The sequence below is a fragment of the Podarcis vaucheri genome (assembly GCF_965113315.1).
Source record: "Podarcis vaucheri genome assembly, chromosome: 3".
NCBI classification, from domain to species: Eukaryota; Metazoa; Chordata; class Lepidosauria; order Squamata; family Lacertidae; genus Podarcis; species Podarcis vaucheri.
The window spans coordinates 47351384-47365849 of record NC_138761.1 but is presented as its reverse complement, the minus strand read 5'-3'; the positions used below and the strand labels follow the sequence as shown (position 1 = coordinate 47365849).

Genomic DNA, 14466 nt, shown 5'->3' with positions numbered 1-14466 from the left:
TTACACTGTCCTGCTTTATGCTAGGTTATTTTGCATAGGATTACTAATTTATATATAGTCATATCCTACCAATTACTGCCACATTATATTGTTATATTGTCCCTGCTAAGCCATGCAGGGATTCCAGGGGTCTTGACCCTCAGCTAGGATCTCTGCTTCTTTGGAGAATTGAAGACGTGGTGGAGGCTGTCGTAGCTGTAAGAAATATGGTTTATTCACATTGTTACTCCTGAGTTTAGATGGAGTTGGTATTTTTGGCCATTAAATCCTGCCGTCCGGTCAGCGCTTCCCTGCATAGTTCTGCTTGGGGCTGACCTGGGCAGGAAAACAGAGTCGCAGCAGTCCTGCCGTCCGTGTGAGATAGAGAAATATATAAAGTCCATAGACAGATCGTTGCTATCTCTAAAAGTGTTTATTTACAAGCCATAAATCAGTCTCATTCCATCGGAGCTTTCCGGCATCTTTCCCGTGCTAAAAGCACAGGCAGCTTCCTTTGCAGTGTCTCTCAGTCTAAAGTGAAACCAACTCTCATAGACAACACAGACAAAGCCTGTGACTTACGGCCCTGCATCAGGCCCCTCCCAGATACAGGCCACCAAGGAGTTTTAACCCTGTAAACTCCAAACTCCACAGTATTTTACAGCATGGTCTCAAGAGGGACTTGTTCCCCACAGGATTCCAGTCCAAGGCATCTCGTCCAGCTTGCCTTCAGCCAGCCTGCCCAAGGTGGATCTCTCTATGTTCTCCCTTCTTCCCAGCACACCTTGCTGAAGACACACTTTCCCCATCACCCCTCTCACACCCCGTATTACCTTGGCAACCTTTGTCTTCCCAGGCCCAAGAATTCCTCATATTAACACCTCTATCCCAGGTGAGGCATTGGCTTGGAAAGGAAATTTACCCTGTATTTTTCTACTGGCCTGCAGTCTTACCTTCAATACTCCAAATAGTCAAAATCCTGTCATTTATTAATGTCTAGGGTTTAGGGCCCCCTCCGCCCAAACGATAACACCACATTAATACTTGAGGGTGGTTCAACTAGCTCTTCTTTGATGTCCCTTCATTTCACTTACAATACTACAATACTTCAATAATTTCCCATTATCGCTTTTATGTGCATCTAACAAATTCTTTTAATATTCTGTGGCTAGGATCCAACAATAGCTTTTCACTTGCCTGTGATAGTCCTTTTTTGAAGTCGTTTTTTCTAGTGGAAGAGTATTGTATTAGAAAAGAAACCACAAGTTTTTCCATTGGTGCTGGCTTTTGCACAACCCTGATTGATTCACTGTGGTGCTGATACATTGTTCTGTTTACAGTTGCTTGAGACTTCACGAAACAGCTGCAATATGTTTTTGTGTGCATGTCAGTTTAGATAGATCATTTTTAATTCAGCTGAGTGCAACTGCAGAATTATTTGGCTGTAAAGAAATATAACAACATTTATTTGCATGATACACTCTATTTATTACTTGACAATTGGCACAAACCATTTGCTTTCAATACTTGTTTCCCTGGGCAAAACATCATAGCATATTTTCCAAGTTACTGTGCTTATCTAGAGTATTCCATATCTGTAATACAGTGCACCCTCAACTTATGCAAGGGTTACATTCTTTGCACAAAATCAGAACTCCTGAACCACCTTTGCTGTCCAAGATCTCATAAGCTGGGGGCTGTCTGAGATCTCATGAGATGGCTCTGAGAAGATTACGCAGACAGTATGTAAGGTGGAGGGTATGCTTTCTGCTGCAAGAAAACTGTTTGCAGAAAGAGCCTTTAAGCCCTCTGCTTTACTTAGTGGGCTCTGGGATGTGAGATCTTGGTTTTTCTGGGTCTCAGCTGAAACTGGGTCCCTTCAGATTTGCCACTGCAATTCCCATGTTGGTAGTGGCTTCTCTCTGTCCTTTAAAAACTGTTTAAGGGCTGCTAGCACTGGCTTTGGTGGAAGAAGCAGAAGTCTAGTTGCTACCCTGTTTCCTCCTCAGAATGCCTCTGCAGTGATTCATGGACACACTAGACACATTCTGATGGCATTCTGTAGAGGAAAAATAGTGGAACGGGGTGTGTGTATATGAGAGAGGGGGGGGGAGAGAAGTCACTACCACTACCATGGTAAGCGACCCAAAATGGAGGGGTTTTGTGGATCCAAAAAATCCAGATGATCCAGCGATCTCAGTGATAGGGTTGCCACTGTCTTAAAGTTTCAGTCATTTCATCTGCTTGTAGGTGAAAGGATAAAATTTCATTCCTAACACATTACTTTTAGCATAGTACCTGTGACGTAAACAATCTGGGATTCTGAAATAAATTCTTCTGGAATTTCTTGACTATTAACATCTTACGTAAATGTGGTTCACTTTGCCGTGGGTCTGAATCATAACTTCACTATTTACTATTATGGATAAATTAAAAAACAACTCTACTACATTCATTGGTTTAAAACAATGAAAGTGAGAAAAGGCTCATATATCACAAAATAATTGTTTCAAACGGTGCTTTCACATTTTGTTTTAAAGCTTTTGTTCTAAAGCAGCTGGAGATGAACTTATTTTAATGGAAGTTGGGAGTCTGGGGCTGCTGCCACCTCATACATCACCCTCTCAGTGATCTTGCATGCATCTCTCCAGAACATGTGCAACTTACTAACTGTTGAGCCATTATACACATAACTACTTGTGAAATTAATCTATAATGACACATTTAATAGTATTGATTCAAGTGGGAGAAGACATTCAGCAGGAACAAGATTGTATTACATATGTCATATAGCTGTATATTTGTGTTCTGTGTTAATGTATGCAATAATGTTTCTTTTCTTCAAATCACTTTCTTTTTGTGTTCTGAATTGTCGCCCCCCCACCCTCTTTCCAAGCTGATTTATTTTCCTACCTCTTCACAAATAAAATGGATTTGTGTAGGCTCAATTGCTCTTTAAAGGGAAAAATTAGATAGTGATATCTAGTAACTTTTTGGATTTTGTTCTTGCTGCTACCACTTGCTATTGGAAATGACTTTCCTGGTGAAATAATACAAAATTACTGCCACTCAACTCTCCTTCAGCTGAAAGGAGAGAGCCCTCATGCTAATGTGTTGTTGTTGTTATTGTTCCTAAAATGATGGCAAAAATGGATAAGTGATTTTTTTCTGTGGAATGGAAAGAAAAAGATGGTTGGGTCTAAAAAAAGGAATGTAGAAAAAATATTCAGAAGACTTTTGAGTCAAAATATTGTATTGCAGCTTCATTGAAACGGTGTCGTTGTCATGTCTTGGTTGTGTGTGTCTTTGTTTTTGTTTCTCCCCTCATAGGAAGAGGTTTAAACAAAAATGCAAACTTTTCAAACTCCAGTGGCCGCAGTGGGATGCAGTGCTGCCATATATTCCACTTTTCCTAATCTGTGCTTTATTTAGATTTCTTATAACGCTTGAGAAGTTTCAGCCATAGGAAGAGAATAATATAGTTATGCATTTTATTTTCACATTATGATTACAGAGCAGCAGCAGCAAATGTAAGAATTCTCTGGTAACAAAATAACTGACACAGTCCATTCATCATCGTGTTTAGTTGAAAATAAAGTTTACTGTTGTTCATTCCCGATCAAGTGTGCATAAAATTAGAACTTTTGAGTTAAGGATTTCCCCCTTTAACTGTTACTAAATACATTTTCTCCCCCACCTAAATATTTAGATTTTTGATGTTGAATATATCCAGAGCTTTAAATTGTTTAAGCCTCTTCTGTCTTCCAGTGTCTACTTTTTTTCTTTCTTTTTTCTTTTGTTTATGGTAGCAAAACTGACTACATCTGCTGCAACTGCTTTTAGGTCCTACATAATGTGGTGGTTTTTGATGTTATATGACTTAATAGTGTCATGCTCCATTAACCTGGACCTTTGGATGGATTCGCAGTTATAGGGCTCTATGCAACTTCAACTTTTCACTATAATTCAAAATTTTCCAGCATTCTCCCATTTATTACATGAAAGCTGAAAGCTAAAAGCTATCTAGATTTAGCTCTGCCTTCTTGCTTTTGAGTTATTATCCTTTTTAGAGTTTGAGATTTATTCAAAGTAAAGATCAGTCAATGCCCATCCATCTATAGCACATCAAAATTGTAAAATTTAAAGGTGAACCAAAGCTTACCCTCTTATGTCACCTTACTTGAAATTGACACATCTCCCTAAATTATGCATCTTCTAAAATAGTCACTGAATATATAACATATTCTTTTATCATATTGCGTGAGTTTGAATTGTAAGAGAGATGAACTGAACTTTAATAAGAGACTCAAACTAGATAATATTTTAACATAATGTGAAAATTGCAGCACCAGAATAGTACAAAACAACAGTTTTGTGACAAGACAATATACAAACTCAGGTATATGAATTCTAGCCTAATTATTTCCAGTTGAGACAATTCTTCACTGAAAAACCTGGCGCTAAATTTCTACCATACGAAAAAAAGAGCAAGGAGATCGGAAGTCTGTAAAAAGAGATGTTGGATATACAGTATTGCATATACTGTATTAGACTAAAGTTGCTATAGAGCTCATACCTACATAAAAGGTACAATGTGAACTTAAGTTAAATGGCTGGGATTTATGTTTAGGAAAAAGAGATGGAAAAGCAAAAGCTCCTGTACCAGCAAGCAAGACTGCATGATCGAGGAGCTGCTGAAATGGTCCTTCAGACAATTAGTGCCAGTAAAGGTAAAGGCTTTAAAATTGTATATGTATATGCTATATCTCTTGAAGATTTTAATTTAATGTTCTGTTCCATCTTGCTCCTATCAGAGAGGTCAACATTTGTTTTCTGTTCCCAATTATTCCTGGCGAGAAATGTGTATGTGTACAAAGGTGTGGGAGGTCTTCTCTTGAGCCAGAAGGAGACATAGGTGTCAAAAATAGGGCCGACCTTCACTTGCAGTAATAATATCAGCACTGGAGCTGAGAGAGAGGCAGCCCATGAGGCTACGGCAGCCGGCAGCCCATGCTGGTATGCTGGTCCTCATAAGCTGTTTCTGGTGCCACTGATGGAATGAGAAGAGGGAACCATGGTGATGACTTCAAGGTGGTAGGCAGGAGCCCTGCAGGTGGGTGGGTGGGTGGCATTGTCTCTGTCTGTGGTCTCCAGGCAGCCTCCCGATCTTCTCAGCTTAGAGCTTAGTTAGAGGCATTGAGTGAGGATTTAAGTTCTTCACTTAAAGTGACAGCTACAAGCATCCAACTCTCTTCCTTGAGACGACTGGCTCAGGACTCTCTCGGACTGGGTGTAGATTTGGGGAATACAAGTAGGACGGAGACCCCTGTCGTTCTGCTTCTCTGAGGTGTTTGAAGGCAAAATTAAAAGTGACATGAATTGCCTGGTTGCAGCTAATTTGTTAACTTAAAAGCAGCCACAGGAGAATGTCCGAGCAGCCTTAGGCAGGGCAGACTTTGGTCTTTCAAATTTCAGTGGCGCCCTGTGTGAGGCCAGCATTCAGTGCTCTCCTGCCTCTCGCCTTCTGTTCTGCTCAGTTCACTACATCATAGTTGTAGTGCCCTGCAACACCTCCTAGGCTTGGCGCCAGTCGCACTGCCTTAAATCCGCCTCTGCCACAGGACTATAACAGCTGAGCAGCCAAAATGTAACCCATTTTCTCCAAGGACAAAATAGTCTCAACACAGTCTCTCCAAAGCTGCCATTTGCATTTCATTAGTATTGGGGGTGGATTTCTTTCGCATGTGTTGGGGAAAGTACTAGGAAAGATTAAGAACATAAGAAAAGCCTGCTGGGTCAAGCCAATGGCCTATCTATCCAGCATCCTGTTCCCACAGTGGCCAACCACTATGGTGTCCAATTTTCCAAAACTCAATGCCAGTTTCTACAATCACCTCATGGGTACTGTATATAACTGAATTATATTAACTAAAGTAAATAAAAAATTATCAGCCCAGTAATTGAAAAAAAGTTTCCATTTTCAGCTGGCCATGCATAAGAGGGGCAGCTATGACAGCATTGCTTTGGAATGTCCTTTAGATAGACAACTGCCCAGCCTTATCTCTGGTTTTTTAAAATATTTGTGTTGCATCAAACTTTTATGGTCTAATTGGTGTTTATTATTTCTCTTAATTTTAAACCATAATTTATATTATTCATGTTTTACTGTTTAAATTGTTTGTATGTTTATCAGCATACAAATTATTTAGAAGTTTTGTAAATAAATGTTTACTTTTCAGGTGAGATGGGTCCAATGGTTGCAGCCACCCTAAAACTTGGGATTGCCATCTTGAATGGAGGAAATTCTACTGTTCAGCAGGTAATTAACTGGTATCTCAATGTTAATTATTTCTTTCATTTCAGACACAAGTATTTTCGTATCTATTTTGAATAGATGCACTTTTTGAAGACGGCTTAACATTTGTGACTAATTAAAAATAAGGAAATATTTTGGAGCTCTCAGATTTTGTAAAGACTGCTTGCCCAAGCAGTAAAAAGTTCTGTTTCTGCCTACCAGCCCTGCAGAATCCAGGTGGGTGGTGACAAGAAAAAGAGCGTCGTAACATAAAAGGCCCTGAGTCAAGTAAACGGGATAAGGACTGCAGCCTAAGTCCCCTCCCACTTGGCTCCAGTAAACTTGCCTCCACGCAACCCAACTGGCAAGAAGCCTGCAAGTTTTGAACTTTGAAAAGGCGCATATTGCATTAATTTTTTTCTGACTTTAGGGGAAAGGAGGGAGGGATTCAACTCAGTAGTGGGGGAGCAGGAGGAGGAGAGAAAGAGATTGATGCTGATCTGCAGCTGCCTGCTTTGTGCCTGGCTGATTTACAGCTGGGGGCCCATCTCCTAGCCGCCTCCATTCTTCATACGATGCCACATCTTGCCACACTACTGTGGCCATTTAACTGGCTAATTCTCACTTGCACACTCTTTGATTGATCTACCTTCATACTGCCTTGCCATTTCTTCTACTGCTCAGCTCCCAGTGCTTGTCTGAACTCACAGCCTCACAGAAAACTGGACAGAGATTTTGGGGGTGATTTTTGTACCCCAGTGGGGGCCACCTCTGCCTACCTGGAGATGCCAAGGGTTGCATTTTCACTCTCACTGAAATGCAGTCCTTCACTTTCCCCCCTAAAGTTTCTCTTTTAAATCATCCAGAAATTTTGTATCTTCTAAAAATGCTATTGGTTTTTATTTTTAAATTGCTGCTGCTCTGTTGTGTCTCTTCTGTGTTTTATATGGATCCATGTACTTTAATGCTTTTACTATTTGCAAGCACTTCTGGAGATTATAGTGGTAGTAGTAGCAGTAGTACTATACACAACATTTTTTTCCTCTTTTTGGTTTGAAGAAAATGCTTGACTACCTCAAGGACAAAAAGGATGTAGGCTTCTTTCAGAGCCTTGCTGGTCTTATGCAGTCTTGTAGGTAAGAGAAAATGATTATATTATTTTACATTACTAAATATGCTATGTTATCGTTAGACATGAAGAAACCAAATTCAGTATCGAAATACCTATCAGCCTGGCAAAAAAAGTGCCTACCTGTGGATGTTGTTTGTCCTAAGCAAGTATCACAGCATATTTTATTTGTTCCTCTGAAATAATTAAGCCCTTAAAATTCTCTTGAAGCCAAGGCACACTTACTTTTAAAAAAACCATTAAAGGCTATGCTTCTTTTGTGATAAATCAGTGCTTTTGCCAGAAACACTTGATTCACATAAGTATATTTTACTTCACTACAACATAAGATAATGTAATCTGTGGTAAAACTGGAACTATGCATTGCTTTTTTTTCATTTTAGTGTTCTTGACCTAAATGCTTTTGAACGCCAGAACAAAGCAGAGGGCCTTGGCATGGTAACAGAAGAAGGATCAGGTATTATCATCTTAATGAAAAATTATGTGTAACTTTTCCCCTTAAATCCACTCAAAAAAGTAAGTCATGTTGAAATGTATTCAGTGAAGGACCGCTGCATACTAAAGCCACATTCTTTAGTTATTTAAATATTATACCCTCAAATTATTTAGAGTGTAATTGAACTTTGACAGGAAAACACTTTCCTGAGGGATTTTATTTCTTTTTCATTTTTATCACAGGTAACAATTAGATGTATAAAGTCTAAAATTAATAACACCACAGAAAGGTGGCTTCTTCAGAAATATTTTTGCTTGGAAATGTTTTGAAATCCTTTTCTTCAGTTTTTTTCATTAAAAAATACAAGTATCAGAACTTTTGCTTTTGAACCAGTTTGCCTCTTCTATCCCTATCATCAGCTCATTCTTAATTTTCCTTTGTTGTCTCTTTGTACTATTTTATTGTTATTGTTTCTGTCCAGGATCACTGAATTATTTTCTATATGTTTAGTTGTTCTACCAATCCTTTCTCTGTATTACCAGTGTATTTCTTCCATAACCTTCTTCAGCTAATACTTCTCATATTTTTATTCATTAAAATAAAGGGGAAAAACTTGAATGTTTATTTACCGTTGCATTTTGTAATTTCTTTACTCATATTTTTATGCTGCATGTATCAGTAGTTATTTTGCCTCCAGCTGTTATAACTTGTATATCTTTTATTATTCAAATGTTTTCATCAAGCTAAAAGCCATGCACATTAACTTGACTCCTTCTTTTAAATTCTGTTCTTTTCTCAAATGGGCTCCACTTTTTTTATTGTGGTATGAAAATACACATTTATTTTTCACTCATTTGAGTAAAGTCAGCTCATATGAGTAAAGATAGTCAGATTGCATACAGATTTGCTTGATCCATTGTTATTCTTCAGAATGCTTTGGACACTGAAGGCATAATTTAATTTTTTAATAATTATTCACAGTAAATCCTGGATTTCCATTTTAATAAGTTCATTTTTCTTTTAAAACTCTACATCTGTTACTTAAACTGTAAAGGCATGCATTTATACATAACTAACATGAATGAATGGTTATCTAATGTCAGGATATATTTATGCCTCCTCATTTGAAGGATTTTTTCCCCCTGATTTGATGCTTTTGATTCATTGAGAATTGCTAAAAGCAATGCTACGTATATTTTTAATCTGCTGAAACAAATTCTCATGTTTTTCTTTTTTCGTTTTCTTTTTAAAAAAATAAATGTCCTGTCTTTCCCTTCCTCAGTCATCACTCATGAACGTGGTAATTATTGCACACAAATTGCCTTTCTTTTTCCTGTTGTTAGCTTTGTGTCAGCACTGTACAGCTCCTGAACATCATGTAGTTTGTTTTTGTTCTCGGAATTTAAAAGAGTGGGCTCTTTTTATTATTATTATTATGGTTGTATTCTCCAAACTTTACGTTTGTATGCCAACTTTCCCCACATCTTTGTTTTTCCTCCCTTTCTCAGGATTTGCACAGTAACTGGCACACTAGATGTAAGAGCAGCAAGCTTTTTTGGTTTTTCTTTTTCTTTTCCTGCTTCATTTGGTGGCGCTTATTTTCTTAGTGGGCCAAGTATTTGTGATGGTTGGATGTAAACAAAATGTGTGCATATGATATTAAAACCCACCATGTGCTGTAGTCTTCCTGTAGCATTTTTGTTGTGTATTTAATGTGGCTTTATGGCTGCATTGGTCTGTGCAATCATAGGAAATCAGTGGAGGATCCAGAGTTGGGTTTGGAGGTGGGATAGGAAGGGGTGATGATGTCTGATGAGGTCCCTCTCAGTGCAGACACACTGAAATCCATGAATTAAGTCATGACTCAAGTCCATCCATTTCAGGGAGTCTACTCTGAGTGTGACTTAGTCAGATACGGCCTGGGACGTTTAGTGACAGAAGATACATTTAGAATGTAAAAGTAAACATCATTAATGCACGCTAACAAAAATCATTACTGTGCTGATAAGGCTTCGCTTACAATGTTGTAGATGCTAATGTTCCTCACTGAGTCATGAACTCTAGTGGACAGGGCAAAGCTCAAAACCAATTATTCAGTAGAGATATTAAATTCTAAGGGTGAGTTTGCTGAAATCAGTTTTGACAGGGAAAGAGGTACTATTCCCTCCATTACTCTTCCAATAGTTAACATCTTATAAATGCACCCCTATGTGTTGAAATCACAATTGAACCAACTCCAAATGCAGTATTTGGGCATGGTGATTAAGACCACTGAAAAACCATTATTTCCATGGAAAAGTTATCAAGTCCTATGCATATCTATGCAAAAGTAAGTCCCATTGAGTTCAAGTGTGTATAAGGCAAGTATGTATAAGACTGCAGCCTTAAATAGTTCCTTTAATCTCTTCCACTGAAACTTCACATACAAATTGCTTAATTTCCTTTAATCTCTTCCTTTGAAATTGAGAAATTCAGAATGCTCAATTTTAAACTGAAAGTGCCTTTTTAAAAAGTCATTTGTTAACCACCAGTTATAATTATATAAAATCTCCCTAAAATATGAATGATTCTAAGAGACAAAGACTCCAACAACTTATTTATTCAAAAAGTAGCCATATAATGATGAAAACCCTCTTCTGATGGAATACTATAATTTTTAAATATTTTGCCCTGAACTATACAGAGTTCTTCATGAACGGACTTCCTCATTCAGTTGGGTAGAGGATATGGAACATGAATGCAGGACTGGAGCATATGGGAAGTTCACACACACACACACACACACACACACACACACACACACACACACGGATCCATTTATGTTCGTGATGGGGGACTTTCCAACCCTACAGTGCACTATAGGTAGACATTATTGATCTCTAAGCATCAAAATGGGAACTTGAAATGAGAAATTATATAGACACAATTCCTCTAGCAGTCATCTGTATGAACACTGTTTAAAATTTATGGGCTCCAGTGGTAATGGTATAATTGTCAGACAGAACAACGTAGACTACACAACCAGGTACACAACAAGCTACAAAAAGTTGTTTCTTAAAATGGATACTCAAATTATGGAGATCTAATATACTATTTTTCAAAGAACACATTTTTCAAAGTTGAGGGATGTGTTAATTCTTTTGAGTAATTGTATATGTATATAATATATCCTCTTGGTTTATCAAAGTTTTTATATCTCACTTGTTTAAGTTATGAGCTTTTATTGCAGGTATTTGTTAATACAATTATTTCAGAGAGATCTTTTAACTGGTGGTGTCTCTTTCCACTAACTCTCTCTTTCCACTAGAGAGAAAAAAGAAAATAGCATAGTAAATATGCCAGTTGTTTCCTGTGTACTGCCCCTTCCTCTACAATATATTTCTCCTGATCCCCTCTCACTATGACCAACTTCATGCTTCATTGTTCTTAATACTGGACCCCCCACTGGTAAAAACATTGGTGGTTCTCTACCAGATATGTATCTAATTTGTCTTTGTGATGTAATCAATGTTGCGTTTTCTTTATGTGTTACGTTTTAATTGCTGTGGTTATTATTGGGAAAAGGTTCAAAACCAAAGGCATACATTATTGTACATTAAATTACACTACATTTTCATTTTACTTCTTATAATCTGTACAATTTTCACATAAATCATGATAAACTTGAAAGTGCATTATTTCCTCTCCTTTGAACATTTTAGGATAGTTAACACATAATGTTAACTTGATGTCCAAGATACTTGGGTAATGTTTGAGATGTAAGGTTTTTACTTTCTTACTGTTTTTTGGTTTTCTCTTGGTATGAGATCTTAATTTTACGACCCAGACATTGTAGGGGAAGTTTTAGGTATTGTTACATGTATAGTAGAAATTTATTTTCTAGTCTGATCATGAGCATGTTACCCAGACGTCACAGCCACTGAGATTTGCAGGCATTGTGTTGCAGCCTAAATATGCACAGGGGCAGAGGGAGCACTGCTTTACGCTATTGCATTGCCTCCCAGTTTTAGCCCCATCCCCTTTCTTCCAAGAACTGCTGGGTTCCAGAGCATCACTGATGGCTTCTTGAATGAATCACATTACAAAATGTTTTCGGTCAACACATGTTCTCCTCTTCCTGCATAGCAACAGTGGATTTAGTGCATGCTGTAGCAAGGAAAAGAACATGTACTGTTGTATAAGAGAACCTGATCTATTTTTTTGTTTGTTTATAATGCTTGTTATTAAATTGGTCAACAAAGTGACTTAGTAAGCCAGTATCAAAAGAATGCAGCTTTCTTCTAGAAAATACAAATGTGCAAGTTGGGCTGCCTAGGGGCTGTTTCATAGGCACGTTATTGTGAGATAAACCCACAGGAACTATGGGTCGTATCTATAAACATACGACAAGGGCCAGATTTGGAATCTTGGAATGAAAAGAAATAAACTTGCCTTGCTGGATTGTTACTTTCTCATGTTGCTGGGATGTAGCACCAACTTGTAGTTGAAGACAGGAAAGTAATCTTGAATAAAGTAGGCAGCTCCCAAGAGTCCAGTTCACTTTTCTGCCTTCATCAAAATGGTCATGTTCGTTCTGCGGCTCAAAACGTTCTCCCCAAGGCATTTGTCCCCAGGGGGGTTGCTTTTAACCTTTCTAAGTTCCTGTTCCATTTCTGTGACTTGGCTACCACCGTCCAGGCTTTGTTCCTTCCCTTTTACTGTCCACATCAGCCCACCCCCCATGTTCTTGTCTTCTCAAATTTTAATCCTCTCCTGACCCTGCTCTTTATCTTCCTCGTGTGTGCCTTAGAAACATATGCACACACATACGCAAAATATGTATCAGCTTGTGTTTTGAACCACACCCTTCATTCCTCCATGACTTTGCTCTTATCCTTCCTTCCCCATCTTGTCCTGTGTTGTTTCTTTGTCAGAAGGAGCAGAGTGTGGGGGGACATCAATTTTCTCAGCCAAAAGAGCCATTTGTCTTCCTGAGGAGGACATGAGTCCTGGTCCAGTACACCCTCAAGTGTTGAACCACAGGTTTGGCTCTTACCCTTCATGCTCCTCCTAGACATGGCTGCCATCAAACTAGTCCCTTGAGGTGAGTGTCTCTTCAGCATCTACTCCATATTCTTTGTGGTGTTGAAGAGGGACTCAAATTCTTGGACAGTTGTACTTGATCTGAAACTCCCAAATCAATTCAGAATGGAAACTATCATTTGTACAGGTAGCCCTGCACCCTGATGACATTTTACTTCAAGAGATCTCAAAGAAGCCTACCTCCATCTCTTGCTCCATCCCAGTAATTAGAAATTGCTTTGTTTGCCTTCGGCCAGCACCACTTCCAGTTTCAGGCCCGAAGCCACAGCTGACACTGTAATTCTCCCAAAGGCATACTCTTCCATTGTCTCCTGATGCAGACAGATGCTGCCGCCGCCAACAACAACAACAGCTGCCGCCGCCAACAACAACAACAACAACAACAACTTGGGCATCACCTTCTTCCTTCACTGTGATCAATGAAATTTATTTGTATGCTTTGAATTAAGTGGCATTTGGTAGGAGAGTCCCGCAACAGGTCCTTTACCAATAACCTGCAGCCATATATCTTACCTGAATTTGGTAAGCTTTAGACATCCCACATTGATGAAATTCATCACCAACACAAGAAAGGACTGTTAGTTCCTACCTGAATTGTAGTTCTGTGTTGCTGATAGAAGCTCATCAAGACCTCCCTAGTTTCTTGGTTGCTTCCAATTAGTTCAATTAGTTCCTCTATTCTTTTCCTTTATAATGGCAGTTTTACCACCCTAACCTGGTGATCCCTGGATGCTTTAGGCTACAACCTCCATCTGCCACAGGCAGGAGGAGTGATGGAAGTTATAGTCCAAAAAATGTAATTATTAGTGACAAGGAGAGAACAAGACTATGGAGAGATCATTAGTAGTCTGGCATTCAGCACTTTCAAGGGAGTACATACACCACTTTTTATTTCTTCCAGACATTACTTTTGTTTAAATACATCTCTATTTCAGATTGTCCATGGCAGTAACATGAAGTCATCTATATGTGTAACAATATCATTTAAATGCAGCATGGGCAATGGCAGTATTTTAGCTAAATAGTTCATGTACAATGAGACTTTTAAAATTTTACATTGTCTGAATGTTTAACACAAGCTATACAAAATTGTTTTTAAAGGCGTCTGGCTGAGACTGCCAGTTTTCTTTTATATAAGCACAACATATTCCTCTATTGTAGTTTATCCTGCTGTGTCAAAACTTGGATAGAAATATGAGCAGTCCTTCAAAAAAGGCTTGTACCCATTCTCTCCATTCATTCATTAAGATCTGACTCCCTACAATTTTTATTCCATGACTCAATGTCACCTTTTAAAACAAATTTCCTTTGAGATACCTGTTTTAAGAACTCATCAAATATTGCTCTTGAACAAGCCTGATGGATACCCTGTTTGTGAATCATTTACATAGATTTCTGATAAACCGAAACTTCATATATTTATAGATTCAGGTAGGTAGCCGTGTTGGTCTGATGCAGTTGAAATAAATAATATATATATATATATATTAAATTATCCAGTAGCATTTTTTGTTCTGGGTATAAGAAGTGTGCATGCAAACTAAG

The 14466-nt window shown here is 38.3% G+C and overlaps 1 protein-coding gene across 18 annotated transcripts in view; it reads left to right on the top strand.

The window, feature by feature from the left end:
- The window catches only part of RYR2 (ryanodine receptor 2), a 248421-nt gene that overhangs the window by 206405 nt on the left and 27550 nt on the right, over positions 1–14466 (top strand). For all 18 annotated transcript variants that reach the window (XM_082214927.1, XM_082214934.1, XM_082214932.1 and 15 more), the window contains 4 exons: positions 4610–4709; positions 6219–6298; positions 7334–7410; positions 7787–7860. In XM_082214927.1, the coding sequence (XP_082071053.1) occupies positions 4610–4709; positions 6219–6298; positions 7334–7410; positions 7787–7860 (331 nt within the window). The remainder of the gene's footprint in view (positions 1–4609; positions 4710–6218; positions 6299–7333; positions 7411–7786; positions 7861–14466) is intronic.